This window comes from Salvelinus alpinus, chromosome 35, assembly GCF_045679555.1.
Source record: "Salvelinus alpinus chromosome 35, SLU_Salpinus.1, whole genome shotgun sequence".
Lineage (NCBI taxonomy): Eukaryota > Metazoa > Chordata > Actinopteri > Salmoniformes > Salmonidae > Salvelinus > Salvelinus alpinus.
Genome location: NC_092120.1, coordinates 8739461 through 8760238, shown reverse-complemented (window position 1 = coordinate 8760238; position 20778 = coordinate 8739461). Strand labels below are relative to the sequence as shown.

At 43.6% G+C, this 20778-nt stretch overlaps 1 protein-coding gene across 4 annotated transcripts in view; it reads right to left on the bottom strand.

Moving 5' to 3' along the window:
- The window catches only part of LOC139564689 (triple functional domain protein-like), a 129677-nt gene extending 108899 nt beyond the window's left edge, over nucleotides 1-20778 (bottom strand). For all 4 annotated transcript variants that reach the window (XM_071384450.1, XM_071384451.1, XM_071384454.1 and 1 more), the window contains exons 1-2: nucleotides 20498-20778; nucleotides 11272-11328 (exon numbers count right to left, since the gene is read on the bottom strand). In XM_071384450.1, coding sequence (XP_071240551.1) covers nucleotides 11272-11328; nucleotides 20498-20567 — 127 coding nt within the window. In that variant the 5' untranslated portion in view covers nucleotides 20568-20778. The remainder of the gene's footprint in view (nucleotides 1-11271; nucleotides 11329-20497) is intronic.

Below are 20778 nucleotides of genomic sequence, written 5' to 3'. Positions count from 1 at the left end.
TCAGATCTAGGTTAAGGACAGAGAAAGCTTGTTGGACACTAAGAAAGCTTTGTTGTCGAGCATTTAACCCAAAATCCTGGGAGGGGCCAGATGAGTATAAGACTGTATCATCTGCATATAAATGGATGAGAGAGCTTCCTACTGCCTGAGCTATGTTGTTGATGTAAATTGAGAAGAACGTGGGGCCTAGGATCGAGCCTTGAGGTACTCCCTTGGTGACAGGCAGTGGCTGAGACAGCAGATGTTCTGACTTTATACACTGCACTCTTTGAGAGAGGTAGTTAGCAACCCAGGCCAAAGACCCCTCAGAGACATCAATAATCCTTAGCCGGCTCACAAGAATGGAATGGTCTACCTTATCAAAAGCTTTGGCCGTCAATAAAAATAGTAGCACAACATTCCTTTGAATCAAGGGCAATGGTGACATCATTTAGGACCTTTAAGGTTGTAGTGACACATCCATAACCTGAGCGGAAACCAGATTGCATACCAGAGAGAATACTATAGACATCAAGAAAGCCAATCAGTTGATTATTGACAAGTTTTTCCAACACTTTTGATAAACAGGGAAAAATAGAAATATGCCTATAACAGTTAGGATCAGCTTGCATCCCAAGCATTCCAAAGTTCTACCTACCAACCTTTTTTCTGTAGTCATCACTGTGTTAGAGACACATACATACGACAGCCTCTTGAAATATTAAACGTTTTAATGCCAGTGCACTTTTTCTCAATAGAAATGTCCATCATACTTCCTTCCTTTTCACTCATGCCTGGCTACGTGGCAGAGATCTGAAACAATCTATAATTTTTTTTTTTTAATCTAATTGACAACATAATGGTGCAAGTCTGTGTGTATCTCCTGTTTGGAAGAGTCATTACAATTATCTTACAGATCTGTCAGCTACAAATTAAACCATGGCAGTAAATATTCTTACAATCTGTTGAGTCAGGCACCCACTTCTGCGCCCTCAGATTCAGGCAGAAGGGCGTTTAAGGTCTGAGTACGTTATCTGGGCCAAAATCAAAACTCCCTCCAAGCCTCTTTATACAGACTAGTTCTGCTTCATGGGTTGTGGTGTCCACACCAGATGAGAGCTTTGTGTCGTAGCTAGCAGCCAGGATGCTTTTGGATTATCTTAGCCAAGATAATGGTAATAGTGATGGCATGGTACTGGAGCAGGTCCAAGGCGACACAGTCAGAGATTATGACCTCCTCAGAGGAGCTGAGCTCTTCCTGTTCAGTTACGCTGTCCTGCCCTTTGGACAGGCTCAGTCTACAGCTATCGCTCCCCCAGAGGGACAAACAAGCCACATCACACCAAATCCTCACATAAATAAAGCATAACAACTCTAACCCCCCCCACCCCACCCCGAAACAACATAGCCTAAGTAACACATCTACGACAATAAACAACACCATTGCACTCATCATGTCTGCAGCAATTCATTTAAAATGTTTCAAAAATAGTTTCTTAGTCATTCAACACATGACCACCCGCTTTGCTTTCAGCTCGGTGACCTAATTTGCCACTAGAGGATGAAATGAAAGGACCCATTATCTACAGGGATCTCTGAAAGGAGAGGAGAGCAATGGAGGACAAACAGTATCAAGTGTCAGGATGAAAGAAAGACTCCCAACACCCAAGTAGAACATGAAGACTGACCAGACCAATCCATGTTCCAAACTAAATGACATAGGTCATGTTCAGTAGGGCATACTGTAGCAAAACATTTTGAAATGGAATTCTAAAATAAGTGTTTCTTATTGTATAAGTGCAGGTAGTTGTTCCCCTGTTTCGCTCCGTTTTGAAAAATGTTCTCCCTACTGGAAAGTGACACAATCATATTAGCCTCATGATAACTGAGCTAATCCCGTTCTGATGAGCACAGTCGTAATCAGCCAGTTGTAAAAACGACTGGTACAAGGGCAGCAAGTACAACTAAACAGATGAATCATAGACAAATACATTACAATATCAGAAATAAATAGCTATTTGAGAATGTCCTGATTCAGCACCGACTGACTCCATAAATAGGCCAATGTTTGGTGAAGAAAGAAGAGAGCCTCACTAGCCATGCAACCATCAGGGATGAGAATATCATTCCACAAGGTAGCTACTTACAGAGTCCTGTGCAGAGAATCTGCATGGCCATGTCTCTTCCCTTCTCACACCATTCAGCTCATGAACAAGTCAGGTAGCAGCAGAGAGGAACGGCTCTCACTAGAATAGCTTTAGCTCCATGGACCAGGGCATCAGTGAGAAAGGATGGTGCTTGCTATCTGCTATCTTCTGTGTTCTCCCCAGTGCTCTGTATGAGAATGTCAACAGGCCCCTGTGCTAAGAGCTTTGGAATAGAACCAGCCAAGCCCCATCCAGCTCCCTTTACATTACAGTCAGTGAATCACCACCACCCAACCCAATCTCTGGACCATTAAAGCTAGCTCTGCTGCATTATTGGTTGGTGTAGGGGAGGAGGGCCCTTTCAGAGGCTGATGATGTGAGTGTGATGAACTAGAACCTCGCTCTCACATGCATCAGTGCTCTCTAGCAACAGAACCGGCAGTGCTCTCTCTGAGGTTGTGTCCCGTCCCTAGTCCGTCCTCTGAGGTGTGTGTGTGTATGCATGAATGAGTGTGTGTGTGTGTGTGTGTGTGTGAGGGGAGGTGCGTCTCCCCCTTGAGGGCACTGCCTGCCGTCAGGCTGTGTTTTGTCATTCTCTAGGCAGGCTAGGCTGAGTGCTGCTGCCTGTGAACTGACTGACTCTGTGAGGGACATTGGGGCCATGGACACAGCAGCAGAGATCTGGACAGGTGGCTTAAACACCCCAGAAATGTTATGTTGTAACTTGTAACAACTGCAAACCAGTACATTAACTTCAGCTAGATCCAGCTTTCCTGGAACAATGTTCCTTTTGGTAGCGCACCACATTAACTCATCTACAGTAATCCCTTCATACTGACCACATTGCACTAAAGAGTCAAATCCACAGGTAACAAGCTAATCCAGAGGAAGTGGTAACTTAGTAGCATGGATGTGTTTTGGGTAAACTAATAATACACAGGTTGAGGTTGCTGTGGCTGGAACGAGGTGTGATGATGAGTTGCCTTTCCTGACACCCAGGGTTAGCCTGGTGAAACCAGACTGAAACAGTGGATAATGCATTGTTCAGTCTGGTTGAACCAGGCTAACACAGAGAAAGTGAGAAAATGAGCAGAGGCTCAGCGGCAGGGTGTATTAATAGGCAACCTGGATCACTACCATGCTGCCTCTCTGTTGCCCTGCCAGGACGCTGAGTCTCTGAGTCTGATCTGAGACCAGTCAGTGTTTGTCTTCATCAATTCATCAACATACCAGGACTACAGTCTCAATCAGCAATAATGGACGTTTGAACCACAGCAAGGCCTGTGTTGTCTCTGTCTAAAAAGACTGTTGGTTTCTTGCAAGTCATTTGATTACTTATATATTATTATATATAAGGCTCAGTGGAGTCAAAAACTCGATTTTACTGTGTTTTATATATATTTCCACACTATGAGGTTGGAATAATACTGTGAAATATAAAAATATATAATAATGCCATTTTATTGTAATAGCTATTTAAGAAGACCGCTGGAGTTATGGCATGCCAGGTGCCATCACCAGGCGGTCAGTTAGTTAATAGACTGCTGCGTCGAGGCTGCCTATTCCTTTATGACATTAGGTGATGCCTAATGCTGTCCGTAATATGGATGTGAGCTTTCTAAATCCATTAGCTCGATGACAAGGTTGTGGTTGTGCTTTCACTGTCAGTTTTGATTTGCAGTTTCGCTGCTGTAGCTAGCTGTAGCTAAATGCTGTAACAGGCTCTGCTAGCTGGCGCTGACTGGGTCTTTCTCAATATTTGCCACATGGGCTTTTATTCGCATTCTAATTCTGCAGAATAAACTCAGAACTATCCTTCGTCCTGTTCGAACCACACAGTGTGGTTCGTCCTCCCGTTGGATCTCTCTGTCTGAATAATAATAACCATGGCCGTAGCGGTCTAAGGCACTGCATCTCAGTGCTAGCTGTGCCACTAGAGATTCTGGTTTGAGTCCAGGCTCTGTTGCATCCGGCCGTGACCGGGAGACCCATGGGGCGGCACACAGTTCGTCCGGGTTAGGGGAGGGTTTGGCCGGCAAGGATGTCCTTGTTTCATCGTGCACTAGTGACTCCTGTGGTGGGCCAGGTGCAGTGCACACTGACACAGTTGCCAGGTGCAAGGTGTTTCCTCTGACAAGTTGGGTTGTGTTTCAGAGGATGCACGGCTCTTGACATTTGCCTCTCCCGAGTCTGTATGGGAGTTGCAGTGATGAGACAAGACTGTAACTACCAATTGGATACCATGAAATTGGAGAGAAAAAACAAGGTTAAATAATAATAACCATGGACAGGGCTGCTAGGGTCAAACAGTCTGACAGATCCTGATTCCCAGAGAAGGAAGTGGTTTCTGGAGCTCATTTGATATTCTGTTATACTCTGCTCCACAGAGAGAGGCCAGGGTAGGGAGGAACTAAGGGAGTGGAGGGGAGTTGGGGGGAGGTGGTGACACGTCAGCTTTCATTACTGCTCATGAATTACTTCCATGTCCCTTGCATATGAAGACGCACAGAGGCAATTAAGGAGTGGGAAGGGAGAGACTCAAGCAAGCAACTGCTCACAGGCAGCGGCCCGGAAGCAGAAGAGGAGAGGAGGAGAGTGGAGGCATGTTAACTTAACAATTAGCATTAAGACTGGTTGTAATGGAGTAAAGAGCACTATTAGGTGGGCTGTGGGACTGGGTCTGTTGTGTTGTGCTGAAGGTAGGAGACACAGGGGGACAGGGTAACAGGTAGACAGGGGGGGACAGGGGAGCAGGGTCGAGGCATCATACAGGTTGTCACACCTCCTACTCTTAGGGGCCAGTTGGACCCTGTGGTGTATGACATGGAGACAGCTGTGCTGGGTCATGTAGTCAGGTGAGTAAGGGAGAGTAAAGGCGAGAGCAGTGAGCAGCCTCTAACAGGATCATTATGATGTGCTGGACTTATAATGGTACAGCTTGGATCCTCACAGCAACGGTAGAGCATCATCAACAGCATCATCTTCAGCTAAGGATGACAGCAGATGAGATTAAAACTGAGATGGATGTTAAAATACTAAAAAAGAGGAGACAGAAAGATATATCTATACTGTGAAATGTAAAAATATATAATAATGCCATTTTATTGTAATAGCTATTTAAAAAGACCGCTGGAGTATATATATATATATACACTGCTCAAAAAAATAAAAGGAACACTAAAATAACACATCCTAGATCTGAATGAATGAAATATTCTTATTAAATACTTTTTTCTTTACATAGTTGAATGTGCTGACAACAAAATCACACTAAAATTATCAATGGAAATCAAATGTATCAACCCATGGAGGTCTGGATTTGGAGTCACACTCAAAATTAAAGTGGAAAACCACACTACAGGCTGATCCAACTTTGATGTAATGTCCTTAAAACAAGTCAAAATGAGGCTCAGTAGTGTGTGTGGCCTCCACGTGCCTGTATGACCTCCCTACAACGCCTGGGCATGCTCCTGATGAGGTGGCGGATGGTCTCCTGAGGGATCTCCTCCCAGACCTGGACTAAAGCATCCGCCAACTCCTGGACAGTCTGTGGTGCAACGTGGCGTTGGTGGATGGAGCGAGACATGATGTCCCAGATGTGCTCAATTGGATTCAGGTCTGGGGAACGGGCGGGCCAGTCCATAGCATCAATGCCTTCCTCTTGCAGGAACTGCTGACACACTCCAGCCACATGAGGTCTAGCATTGTCTTGCATTAGGAGGAACCCAGGGCCAACCGCACCAGCATATGGTCTCACAAGGGTTCTGAGGATCTCATCTCGGTACCTAATGGCAGTCAGGCTACCTCTGGCGAGCACATGGAGGGCTGTGCGGCCCCCCAAAGAAATGCCACCCCACACCATGACTGACCCACCGCCAAACCGGTCATGCTGGAGGATGTTGCAGGCAGCAGAACGTTCTCCACGGCGTCTCCAGACTCTGTCACGTCTGTCACATGTGCTCATGTGCTCAGTGTGAACCTGCTTTCATCTGTGAAGAGCACAGGGCGCCAGTGGCGAATTTGCCAATCTTGGTGTTCTCTGGCAAATGCCAAACGTCCTGCACGGTGTTGGGCTGTAAGCACAACCCCCACCTGTGGACGTCGGGCCCTCATACCACCCTCATGGAGTCTGTTTCTGACCGTTTGAGCAGACACATGCACATTTGTGGCCTGCTGGAGGTCATTTTGCAGGGCAGTGCTGGCAGTGCTCCTCCTTGCACAAAGGCGGAGGTAGCGGTCCTGCTGCTGGGTTGTTGCCCTCCTACGGCCTCCTCCACGTCTCCTGATGTACTGGCCTGTCTCCTGGTAACGCCTCCATGCTCTGGACACTACGCTAACAGACACAGCAAACCTTCTTGCCACAGCTCGCATTGATGTGCCATCCTGGATGAGCTGCACTACCTGAGCCACTTGTGTGGGTTGTAGACTCCGTCTCATGCTACCACTAGAGTGAAAGCACCGCCAGCATTCAAAAGTGACCAAAACATCAGCCAGGAAGCATAGGAACTGAGAAGTGGTCTGTGGTCACCACCTGCAGAACCACTCCTTTATTGGGGGTGTCTTGCTAATTGCCTCTAATTTCCACCTGTTGTCTATTCCATTTGCACAACAGCATGTGAAATTTATTGTCAATCAGTGTTGCTTCCTAAGTGGACAGTTTGATTTCACAGAAGTGTGATTGACTTGGAGTTACATTGTGTTGTTTAAGTGTTCCCTTTATTTTTTTGTATACAGTGTATATATATAGTTAAACAAAAAATAACCTTCAGTGAATTTTAAAACTATTCTACATTATAATGTAATATAGCATTATAATCAGTTATTTGTTGATGCTATTTTCCATATTACAAAAGCTTTTCATTTTCTAAATGACATATTCTGTGTATTGTGGGCAAGTGTAAGCAAAATATCTATGCAGCTTTTGCAGCATGTCTTGCTGAGTGTGGTGACACTGACAAACTGTCGTCCAGGATGTTTAGCTGGATGCAAACAGAGAACCAAGCTGTACTGCTGCTGTATAAAATCAGGTATTTATGGAAATAGGGTTCTCCACCTGCTGTACATCGCTCCCTGCCGCGTAGCAGAGAACGGTGAACACACTCTGGACTCATTCTGTGTGTAAACACGAGACTTAATGTTCCTCAAAGGGATTTCCTGGAATTGCTCTCAGAATAAAGACGGCAGCCAGAGACGTGTCTCTGTTCTTACATTAGGGAATCCTAAAGTCCTGCTGCGCCATCTGAGATGTATTTGGCTGTATGTACAGTTGAAGTCGGAAGTTTACATACACCTTAGCCAAATACATTTAAACTCAGTTTTTCACAAATCCTGACATTTAATCCTAGTAACAATTCCCTGTCTTAGGTCAGTTAGGATCACCACTTTATTTTAAGAATGTGAAATGTCAGAATAATAGTAGAGAGAATGATTTATTTCAGCTTTTATTTATTTCATCACATTCCCAGTGGGTCAGAAGTTTACATACACTCAATTAGTATTTGGTAGCATTGCCTTCAAATTGTTTAATTTGGGTCAAACGTTTCGGGTAGCCTTCCACAAGCTTCCCACAATAAGTTGAGTGAATTTTGGCCCATTCCTCCTGACAGAGCTGGTGTAACTGAGTTGGGTTTATAGGCCTTCCTTTCACACGCTTTGTGATGGCCACTCCAAAACCTTCACTTTGTTGTCCTTAAGCCATCTTGCCACAACTTTGGAAGTATGCTTGGGGTCATTGTCCATTTGGAAGACCCATTTGCGACCAAACTTTAACTTCCTGACTGATGCCTTGAGATGTTGCTTCAATATATCCACATAATTTTCCTACCTCATGATGCCATCTATTTTGTGAAGTACATCAGTCCCTCCTGCAGCAAAGCACCCCCACAACATGATGCTGCCATCTCCCGTGCTTCACGGTTGGGATGGTGTTCTTCGGCTTGCAAGCCTCCCCCTTTTTCCTCCAAACATAATGATGGTCATTATGGCCAAACAGTTCTATTTTTGTTTTTATCAGACCAGAGGACATTTCTCCAAAATATATGATCTTTGTCCCCATGTGCAGTTGCAAACTGTAGTCTGGCTTTTTTATTGCGGTTTTGGAGCAGTGGCTTCTTCCTTGCTGAGCGGCCTTTCAGCTTATGTCGATATAGGACTCATTTTACGGTGGATCTAGATACTTTTGTACCTGTTTCCTCCAGCATCTTCACAAGGTCCTTTGCTGTTGTTCTGGGATTGATTTGCACTTTTTGCACCAAAGTACCTTCATCTCTAGGAGACAGAACGCATCTCCTTCCTGAGCAGTATGACAGCTGTGTGGTCCCATAGTGTTCATACTTGCGTACTATTGTTTGTTCAGATGAACGTGGTACCTTCAGGCATTTGGAAATTGCTCCCAAGGATGAACCACACTTGTGGAGGTCTACAATTGTTTTTCTGAGGTCTTGGCTGATTTCTTGCGATTTTCCCATGATGTCAAGCAAAGAGGCACTGAGTTTGAAGGTAGGTCTTGAAATACATCCACAGGTACACCTCCAATTGACTCAAATGATGCCAATTAGTCTATCAGAAGCTTCTAAAGCCATGACATGATTTTCTGGAATTTTCCAAGCTGTTTAAAGGCACAGTCAACTTAGTGTATATAAACTTATGACCCACTGGAATTGTGATTATAAATGACCCACTATGTTGTGAATTATAAATTAAATAATCTGTCTGTAAACAATTTTTGGAAAAATTACAAAACTATAGTTTGTTTATCAAGAAATTTGTGGAGTGGTTGAAACACGAGATTGAATGACTCCAACCTAAGTGTATGTAAACTTCCGACTTCAACTGTATGTTTAATGACAATAGACCATGGGCAAATGGTTCACAGAGTAAATGTCTATTGTTGCTACTCACTTCCTACTGTATGATCGTATTCATCTCAGTAATACAGTCTGAGAGCTAGCGAGCCTCTCCTCTCCTCCTGCTTTCAACAGACATGAAAGGAGTGCTCTCATGTTTTAATGCATGGCCTATCCTAGCCCTCCTAGCAAAGTCCTCCTAGCCCAGCCCTCCTAGCCCAGCCGTCCTAGCACAGCCATCCTAGCCCAGCCCTCCTACGCCCAGTCCTTCTAGCCCAGACCTCCTAGACCAGCCCTCTTATCCCAGCCCTCCTAGCCTACCCCTCCTAGCCTAGACCTCCTAGCCCAGACCTCCTAGCCCAGACCTCCTAGCCCAGACCTCCTATCCTAGCCCTCCTAGCCTAGCCCTCCTATCCTAGCCCTCCTAGCCCAGACCTCCTAGCCCAGACCTCCTAGCCCAGCCCTCCTATCCCAGCCCTCCTAGCCTAGCCTTCCTAGTCCAGCGCTTCTAGTTCAGACCTCCTAGCCCAGCTCAGCCCTCCTAGCCCAACCCTCCTAGCCCAGACCTCCTAGCCCAGCCCCCCTAGCCTAGCCCTCCTAGCCTAGCCCTCCTAGCCCAGACCTCCTAGCCTAGCCCTCCTATCCCAGCCCTCCTAGCCTAGCCCTCCTAGCCTAGCCCTCCTAGCCCAGACCTCCTAGCCCAGCCCTCGCAGCCCTCCTAACCCAGCCCTCCCATACCTCCCATCCCAGCCCTGTCACCATAGCAGTTCTGATCTCTACTGACAGCACAGGCAGAGGTTTGGCAGCGGCCAAAGACAGGCCCTCCTCTGGAGAGCAGATCTTTTTGTGTGTGTGTGCCTCTGTCTCTCCCACAGGAACACAGAACAGAGCAGAACTGCTCCTACTGATCCTGATCCACAGCAAGCCCCAATTAAGGGAGAGACAGTTCTGTGTTCTGCTGGGAGATTATAGTAAGGTGTAGCCTATACACTTAAATCACACACAATCTTACACTTTCTGTTCTGCTAAGATCTTCCAGAAAAAAATGCATTGCTATCAGTAAGAAAGACAGGCAAAGAATGATCATAATGCTTGCCTGAAAGACATACTGATGTTCTATATTAGACTGATACAAGCATATCAATACGGAAAGATAATTGTAATTAGTTCACAAGAACATGGCACCTAGTGCACATGGTAGATTTTTGGCCACCAGCAGAAGGTAAGCTAAAATAGCCTACTTCTTCTACCTACGTAGCATTTAAAATATCCAAAGGGAATTTTCAGCAGATAGAAAAATGTTTGGTCAACTTTATTGAATAATTCACACATAACCGTTTTCCCCTCTGGCCAACACAGTCCATCTTCAGTAAGAGCAGAGTCAGCAAATATCCTAATTGAAACTCATTATTAACCCTATATAATTAACTTGGCACCTGAAACACCTGCAAATGAATGTGTAGCCTCTAACAGGTTCATCATAGTAGATACAAATGTGTTAAATATTTCACTTCACCTAACAGAATGTGGAAAACAGAATATACTACGGATCAGTAACCAGTCCGTCTAGGTGTGAAGTTTGGACAGTGTGTTTTAAAACTTAGGCCTTCTGAACATAAAGAACATAAAGAACACAGAGACCGTGATGGCATTCAGTTAGTAAGCAGGTGACAGTCTGGTTGACCACGTGCCAACTAGTCAAGTGCGGTGAAGTGTAGCCGTGTCTGTGTGTGTGTCTGCGTGTGTCACCTTGTGTCCCCTAGTTGAGAAATAAGCAGGTCAGTGACCAGTTAGCCATGAAGAACGTCACGGGTGAAAACTCTATACTACATTAACCTTCAAGACTCCATGTAGAGCCTAATAGGAAATGACTACACAAGAAAGCATCCATGGTGAAAAAATTACACCGAAAGGCTCTGATGGCACTGAGTCAGTGATGAGGACCTTTAGTTAAGCCAAACCCTCTGTACTTAACTTTCACTCTCAATCAGCTGGGGTGCACTAAGAGCAGGTCACTGGCAACAGCAGCCATGTAATATACGATATATAGTAGCTGTGTACAGTATACCCATGTACCCAAGCAGAGAGATAAGGGGAGCTCAAATGAGAGGTCATTTCATCTCTCTCTCATGATGAGATATGATAGGATCTGTTTCTGTTTCTTCCCCAAACCTGACCACAAACAGGCATAAACAGATATCTGAGAGGGTATCCCAAAGCAAGATGTCACGTCATACCCGTAGCACAATTATACAATACATTCCACAGACAAAGCAAAAATAATGAAGTAAATAAATTACCTGCTTGTTGACTGGGTCCGTCCAGTTTGGGCTCACATTTTGAAAGAGGGAGAGAATCTAGAAAAATTCAGATGAAAAAGAATGGTCAGTGAATGAATGCAGTGGCCTGGCTTTGAGAATCTCTTCCGACCTTGAGCCTGTGATTATTGCCTGCAGATGAGAGGACAAGGAAGAGCTGCTTTGATCCCAGTATCTGGCTAGTCAAAGACATGAAACAGCATGAGACATGGGCTGTGTCACAAATGACACCCTATTCCTAATACAGCAGTAATGTGTTATACAGGGAATATTGTACCATTTGGGATGCAAACAGAATTGAACAAGAAGCCACCAAATGACTTACAGCTGATGTAACAGTTCAGCTTCCGTCCCTCTCCTCTCCCCTACCTGGGCTCGAACCAGCCACCCTCGAAGCATCGTTACCCATCGCTCCACAAAAGCCGCGGCCCTTGCAGAGCAAGGGGAACAACTACTTCAAGGTCTCAGAGCGAGTGACGTCACCGATTGAAACGCTATTAGCGCCATTTCACATCGGTTACACTGACAAACTGATACAGGAATGAATCATGATATAGAACTCCTGAGTGGGAATCTGTAGATCTTTCTACCGCCACAGGCCTGAAAAAAATGATATATTTGAAGCATAATGCTGGATAATTCACCTGGAGTCATTCAAGTTAAACACAGTCTGTCATCGTCTGCTCTGATTTTTACAGTAGCATATTACAGTTGGTGAAGTGAGGCTTTCTCTTCATTTTGACTGAGACTGACTCACTTCTATGCCTATGGCAGTACTGTGGTGTTGTGGGCTGTTGGCAGTACAGCCCTGTTTTCTTTCTGGGTCATTCATCTATCAGTGGCATGGGATAGCTACAGCTTAGCTCCACTTTGCCTGCTTCTCAAAAGACAAACCAGCATATGCTGCTGCTAGGGATTAAATGGGCGGCGAACTGCAGTGGCTATTCGATGTTAACAGCATTGTGGATTTGATGTTAAAATATATTAAGCTCACAATTAAAGTGTCTTGAAGACATGTGACGGGGAATTCACATGATGATGATCCGACAGAAACCTCCCACATCCACCCCCCAAAAAACGTGCCTTTCTTTAACTAACACTTATTTATTAAATGTACTTACTGTGATAATGTGCTTGTCTCACCTAGCTATCATCAGGTGAATGCACTAACTGTAAGTCACTCTGGATAAGAGTGTCTGCCAAATGACTGAAATGTAAAAATAAAAAAAATATGGAATGTAAATATAGACTAGAGGGTCCTCTGCTGTGAGACAGCCTTAGGTTTTGTAACTGGCATCCTACATTGTAGCTCTGGCATTGTATCACTGGCATCCTACTCTTGCCTATTCACCTAGGGGCTTTCAAACATGGAAATGGCTATGAGTTACAGTCAATTACACATGTCTAACTATCCAGGGTATGACATCTAAAAGTGAAGCAAAAATATCTCTCATACAAACAAACACCAACTTGAACAGGGTGAATGAGATAATACAATATTGTCTATGTGGATTTTAGTTTAGTTTGCTTGTTTTTATACAAATCTGAGCAGCGGCACGTGATCTATTTAAAACAGGCGACCACTGGCAGAGTGCAGCACGAGGAGAATCTAAACATGTTAGTGTCTTCAAAGGGGAGAGGATGTTTCGCTCCGTGTGGAGTTCCTGTTTGACAGGCTGTGCACAGCTGTTCACTGAAGACAAGCACAGGGAGGGCACACAGCTGCAACCACACCACACCAAACATCCCCTAGCTCAGTCCCACTATGGGCCATGCTGCTTTGATTCCCAAACCGAGCCCTGTGTGTGTGTGTGTGTGTGTGTGTGTGTGTGTGTGTGTGTGTGTGTGTGTGTGTGTGTGTGTGTGTGTGTGTGTGTGTGTGTGTGTGTGTGTGTGTGTGTGTGTGTGTGTGTGTGTGTGTGTGTGTGCCTCAACCTCATTAAAAAGAGGAAAGGCATGTTCTCAAAACATAACAAAGGCTTTTAACAGTATATGATTTTTAATATGCCGTCCTGTATGAACGACGGGCAGGATCAAATGCGCGCGTGTGTATGTGTGTGCGTCTGAGTTTATTATTACCATCAGAGAGAAGAGGGGTGTTAATACATAAGCTCAGAAACACATAAAACCCTGCTGCTCTGTTTGATATAACAGCTAGTCTCTGAGAGGGAAACAGACAGGAAGGCAGGCCGGCAGACAGACACCTAGGAGGCCAGGGTTCTGAGATGAGATGCCCTGATTCCAGACGCCTCCTTAGTGCTGGGAAGGAGGGGGCTGCTGGGTGTGTGTGTCTGGTAGGGTGTGGGTGGCTGAGGTTGACTGATGGATAGGAAATCCTCTCTTATCAGATGAGGGATTTCAAGTAGACACACAGGCAGGCTCAGCCCACAGCCACTCTTCTTCTTCATGGCCCACAATACCTTTTTCTTTCCTGCATTCCTGGCCCCCAGGCAACGTGGGTGGCAGGCTGAGGCTGCTGTGATTGATACCTCTATATCCTTGACTGAATTAAGCCATCCCTTAGGCTAGTTATTGACTTCACTCTGCATGCTCAATTCCTATTTATTGACATTGACGGTTATCTGTATGCAAATCTGGACTATTTAAATGGGAAATGTAGATTTTTGAAGGGATAGTTCACCCAAATTACAAAATGACATATTGGTTTCCTTACCCTGTAAGCGTTAGACTTAGTGTTTTATTTTATTTTATTAGGATCTCTTTTAATCCTCACTTGGACTAATCTTCCAAGAGTCTTTAAACATTAAAATACAATTTACAATACAATCACACTTAACACACTGTTACAAACAACAGACATAATACACTGCCATATTGACCAGATAAATAATCTAACAGTCTGAAAAGGTAGATTGGTTCCTTCATCTACCATAGTCCTGCACAACCTTGCAATTTATTATATTTAAGTGGTTCTAAGTATTGTATGAATTTATAAATTGAAAAGTTTCTGGTTTGCTCAGATACATTATTCAATTTCTTTATTACTCTGAATCGAAATGTTATTTTGCCTATTTCTCTTCTCTGCCGAGATAAGACTTAGATGGGGGACAATGTATTTATTGTAATGGAGGAATGTCTATCTCTTACCAACTGAAACCATTGTGTGAAAAGAAATTCCATTTTAAATGGTGTACATTGTGAAATAAAATAAGCATGTGTTTTTCTCTGATCTTGTTGATTGATGACCATCCAAGAGCATTGTGTATGACTACAAGAGAATAATCATATCTCCACCATAAAACAATTCTTGCTGCTTAGTTCTGTGCAATCTGCAGCCTCCTAATCTCACTTTCTGATGAATTTTCCCAGACTACAGAACAGTAGTTCACCTGACTACCAATTCATGCTTGGGTTGTTTGCTTAAGAATCTTTCCCGGTAAATACTTTGCTATTCTTCTGATCATGCATGCAGTTTTAACAGTTTTCTTTAGATTTCTTCCACAGAACTCACATAGGCCTACAGTTCATGATCTATACTACAGAATTGTGCACAGATTGCTGCTTTGAGTGAGATGTGGCCTGATATAGTTCTGTGGGTCAGTGAAAAGCCTAGTATCTCTAACTAATCTATACTATAAATGCCATGGATCTCATAAAATACATTCAGCAGGCTGCTTTTTAAACAGCTCTACAATAAACATAACAGTCAAGCAGCACTAAAACATCTGCTCTCCATTGTAAGCATACAGTAGACTCGCTGAAGAGAGGAGGGGGAAACCAAACCATCAAAGTGAGTCTGGGAAAAACAGAACAGCTCCAGTCAAAAGCTCTTCTTTTTCCAATTATGAGGAGGATGGAATGATGGCGGCTGGGCTGAGGCCGTTTCATGGTGCAATGCCACTCTGGGCTGATTGCCTCTACTCCACTAGAAGCAACTGCCAATTACTTTGCAATAGAATGCAAGAGGATTCTTTTTGACTGTAGAATATGTATAAAAGCAAGCCATGATGGTCTACTCCACCCTGACTTTAGCCTTTACTACTCTATCATTTGCAGAGGTGGTTTTTCTGTCCTTCCTTTCGCTCGCTCTCTTTCTCTCGCTCTCTTTCTCTTTCTCTCTCCCCCTCTCTCTCTCCCCTCTCCATCTCTCATGATGTGAATTGATTCTGGAGCATCTGATCCCTACTACACTACACCATTATTATGACACAGCTAAGAAGACTTTAGTTGGGTCAAGTCTGTTCCTCAGCAGCAGCCAGTAGACATTTTATTACATAACACTTAGGTTTCCACTTCGATAAGAATGATCCCACTGGGTGATAACGCGGGATCACAGACAGTACAACAATTTGGCTCACATTACAGACCATTACAGGCCAGTCTAATTAGGCCTAGCCATAATCTAATTTTTCATTCCTAAATGGACAAAGACATTTTGAATTTTCATGTCCAACAGTTGATGGTAAATAGATGATAACTGTGACCTTTCTATGGCATAATATCACCACTAGAAAGCAAGTAATATTTAAATGGAATGGGGACATAATAATTTAGTAAAGGGGCTTTTCCAAAGAACCAATCAAATGAAAGTACTTGGCAAACCTCAGCCTGCTTTGAGCTGGATAGTGGAACAATCATGTACACAGAAAATATCCTGATTTATACCGTTGCCAATGTAACGGCCGTCCTCTCACAAGAACAACCCCACTGTGTAATATGGTAAATGGGCAAAGCGAGGCAGCTATGTGGTGGAAAATGGCGCCTGACTACAGGACAGAAATAGAAGGCACTTTGACATAGTAAACACTACATCTTTGTTGGAACCATTGGTCTCATTAAACCACTGGTGGTATGATGGATGACTAGTATCTTATTACCTTGGGGCGGCAGGTAGCCTAGTGGTTAGAGCGTTAGGCCAGTAACTGAAAGGTTGCTAGATCAAATCCCTGAGCTGACAAGGTAAAAATGTGTCGTTCTACCCCTGAACAAGGCAGTTCCTAGGCCGTCATTGTAAATAAGAATGTTTCTAAACTGACTTGCCTAGTTAAATAAAAAAACGTGTAAATCAGAGCTTCCTGATTGAGCTACAGCGTACTCATTTGAAAGCATGGCATGATGCTGTGTCATCCGTACCTTCAGGCTCTGATCAGGCCCTACACCCAAACAAGGGCACTGCGTTCATCCACCTCTGGCCTGCTCGCCTCCCTACCTCTGAGGAAGTACAGTTCCCGCTCAGCCCAGTCAAAACTGTTCGCTGCTCTGGCACCCCAATGGTGGAACAAACTCCCTCACGACGCCAGGTCAGCGGAGTCAATCACCACCTTCCGGAGACACCTGAAACCCCACCTCTTTAAGGAATACCTAGGATAGGATAAAGTAATCCTTCTAACCCCCCCCCCTTAAAAGAGTTAGATGCACTATTGTAAAGTGGTTGTTCCACTGGATATCATAAGGTGAATGCACCAATTTGTAAGTCGCTCTGGATAAGAGCGTCTGCTAAATGACTTAAATGTAAATGTAATTAAAGTTAGTAATACATTTTTCGTCTTGTTCTTAAAAAGCAAGAAAAATAAGCATAATTCAATTACACAATTCATTCAGTCTGCTATCCTTAAAAAGCCACTGAAAATGACCTCCTGATTTGGGTAATTGAAAGCTAATGGGCAATGCCACAGTACGCTATGAATAGCCAGCGAGCAGCTCTGCATTACAACAGCTTACTGTACAGTGAGGGACAGGATGATCCCTGTAAGAGTCAACTCACATCAAACAGGCCAAGACAACCTTATGCCTTCCCAAAGCTCTGTATACTACACTCAGTGCCAATGTAATAACGAGGTAAATAGTAAATACATAGTATTTCTATACACTGAGTGTACAAAACTTAAGGAACACCTTCTTAATATTGAGTTGCACCCCTCCCTTTTGCACTCAGAACAGACTCAATTCATCAGGGCAAGTACTCTACAAGGTGTTGAAAGCGTTCCCACACGGATGCTGGCTCATGTTGACTACAACAGTTGTGTAAAATTGGCTGGACGTCCTTTGTGTGGTGGACCATTCTTGATACACACGGGAAACTGTTGAGCGTGAAAAACCCAGCCGCTTTGCAGTTCATGACACTTAAACCGGTGCACCTGACACCTACTACCATACCCCATTCAAAGGCACTTCAATCTTTTGTCTTGCCCATTCCCCCTCTGAATGGCACACATACCCAATCAATGTCTCAAGTGTCTCAAGGCTTAAAAATCTGTCTTCAATCTGTCTCCTCCCGTTCATCTACACTGATTGAAGTGGATTTAACAAGTGACATCAATAAGGGATCATAGCTTTCACCTGGATTCACCTGGTCAGTCTATGTCAGTCTATGAGCAGGTGTTCCTAATGTTTTGTACACTCAGTGTAAAGTGAATATAAGCTTACAGTGCAATAGTTTGAATTCTTGGGACATAGACCTAAAACGTTGTGTGGGCTGACATCATAGGCATGCTACTGAGCTGCTGTAATGAGCCTCATCGTCAAGTGGACTACAAGTTATGACCACCTCACTGATTAGCTCACAAGAGGATGACTCAGTATACAATGTGGGATCTATACAATGTCTGTGGGAATGACATAATAATGTCCATCTGTCTACCTCATCACAAGATAATGACGAGGAATAATAGACGACTATGACTAGCACAACATCTCCATGACTACCACAACAACTCCAAACAGAAATATGTCTCCATAAACTGAAAATAATACTGTTTTGATAGTTGACTTCCCTAAATCATCGAGCTATGGCTTATGTTATGCGTATCAACTTCCAATACAGACTGTCTAGTATATCACTGCGTTAGATACTCTTCAAAGGGTGAATACTAAAATTAGCCCAATTAAATGACAAAAACAACTTCAGCCAGGCTGTCTAGTACAGCCATACGAGTCCAAAAAGGCACCCTATTCCTACCCTGGTCAAAAGTAGTGCACAACCAAAGTCCTACTCGAGATTAACTAGGGCATCACAGTGGGTGCACCCAGAACTCCCCAAACTAAAGAAATGTGTTTCAGTGCAACAAGAAAGAGCAACTTTGTGCCAAGATTTCAACGCTCAACAAGCCAGCAGCAATTAGGAAGCCTGCTGGAGAGGTTACAGAAAGTGGGATGGCCTTTTCTGTCCTTTCACTGTGGCTTCAGGATGAATGGTGTTGTGGGTGTGTGCATCCCAAATGGCACCCTATTATAGTGAATATATTCCCTATTCCCTATATAGTACCTCAAAGGCATAGGGTTCTGGTCAAAAGTAGTGAACTATATGGAATAGGGTGCCTTTTGGGACTCAGCCAACATATCAATTGCTCCTTTCGTTTGCTTGGACACAGTTATGGGTCATGTTGTTTGCGTTGTGTTTCACTGGCCTCTCTCTTACACCGTCATAACTAGCTATCCCAGTTTTAGCATCTACATAATATGCGTGAAATTTGAAAGTCTAAATGCATCACCATGCAAAAGACTTACTAGCTTGAACACTGCACAAAATACAACCTTATTAGCCAATATAGCAAGCTAAGCTGAGTCCTTACAGTTAACAATAATAGTAACAGGTGAAATGGGCTACTCAAACCTCAAAGCATCTAGACAGAGACCATTTACAGGAAAATGCTGTTCATGCACATCATTCAGGTTCATGTTGTTATTGTTAACTCCCAGGACATGGTCTATAGCAGCTACAGCAGAAAACACTGGCCACATACCAACAGTAGACTGCAACAATATAATACAATCCATTATAGCATTCCAAGCTGTCTTAAGGAGACACTGAGATAAAATATTTGTGGTAACTATGGGAGAAAGGAACATAGGCCGATTCATATATTTCTACCTTGTTAGAGATTACCATCAGCTTATAGTTCAAGGTCCCTTGTCTCCATTAATGTTGGGACATTCCTTCGCCAAACACATTTCCTAACATTGTCAGACAGCTCTTCCTTAACTTCCTTTACCTCCAGACTCCAGTGACCTAAAAGCTCAAGTCAATGCTGTGTAACATGCATTCACTAAAGAATAGAATAGAATGTATTATATAAATCATTAGGCTATATCACTCATCTTTCCAATAGACTCAGTCCCTTCTTCACTTCAGCTTGACCCAAACTGTCCCACTCAAACGTCCGTCTGTGTGTCTGTGTGTCATCAATGGGGATGGTGGGAAACAGACTTCTTGACCAAGATGCACCAGACCAGGTGCTACAGAAACAGCTGAGCGCAAACGAACAGCTGCTCTGACTGTGGATCATCTGAGGTGGTCTCATCATGGTCATAGGATGTTCCCAGGGCACCTATATGTACCTTTTTTTTTTACTTTCCAAAATGTTAATTCAACAGAACTACATTCTTACCCCAATTAATGTGGGGGGGAAATGATGGCAGTGTGTTGTGTAGAAGCACTTAAAAATATATATATTGTGTTAGGTCATTAAATTGACTAGAGAGATAATTAGAATGTATACCAGAGATAAACTCAATAGTATTAGATATGTTAAAATAAATAACACTAATAACACAATAATCTGAATATTTTGTAAAGATTAATTGTATAGGGATTCGTGTATTGCCCTGATGGACTAATGGGTATCTAAATAAACAAAACAGCAATAGAAAAAAGTGATAGTCTATTCTTGGTTATTCCATAACACATTGTATGAGAGTAAACAGGAAGATGTTTCCGTAGGATACGTAGGCCTGGCCTAAAACTCAGTTATGTTACAGATAGGTCGTGCAGCCTCTTCACCTGGGCGGCTCATAGGCTACAGTTTGTTTACATGATAGGCTATCACAATCTACAGGATGTGGTTCTGACTAACAAGCAGCTCACTGCAAAGGGTTCGTTGGCCACTACGCAGGGTACAGAATAATCGAAAGATGTAGTCTACACACATCTCGGGATAGAGATACATTTCTTACATTTCATTTCTAGATTATAAACCATCCACGACACCTGTTTTCTTTTTTCTCCTCTTTTTTTACATTGAAGTGTGCGTAATTTACTATAATCCGAGGTTGACTCTGTTATCATATTGGAATAAAAGCAGAGAGGATGACAGGGAGCCTGTTTAGGAGAATAATAATCGTATTTCTCTAACGCATCCACCCACCATTGGATGAATTTGTTGATCAGTTTACCATCTATACGGAAACAATGTAGACGGCATTATCAATACAGTGGACTACTGGAGGTGCTCGCCCCTCTTTCACTTACCGGACTTGAAAAACGCCGCTATGTCGGCCGCATCCTTAGCAGCCTCATCTATTCCCTCTCCAGAGCTCATGGCTGGAATACCGATGTGGAAAAATAATCTCCAAAGAATTTACTTCCTCTAGATTTTCCGAGAAAATGGAAATGCAACAGAATTGAAATTGTATTCTACTGTAACACGCAGGCAATCTGTTCTATCTTCAATAGGCAAGAGACCTCCATCTTGGCGAGAATGAAAATTCTTATTACCGATCGGCGGCGCTCCAGAGCCTGAGCACAGAGGC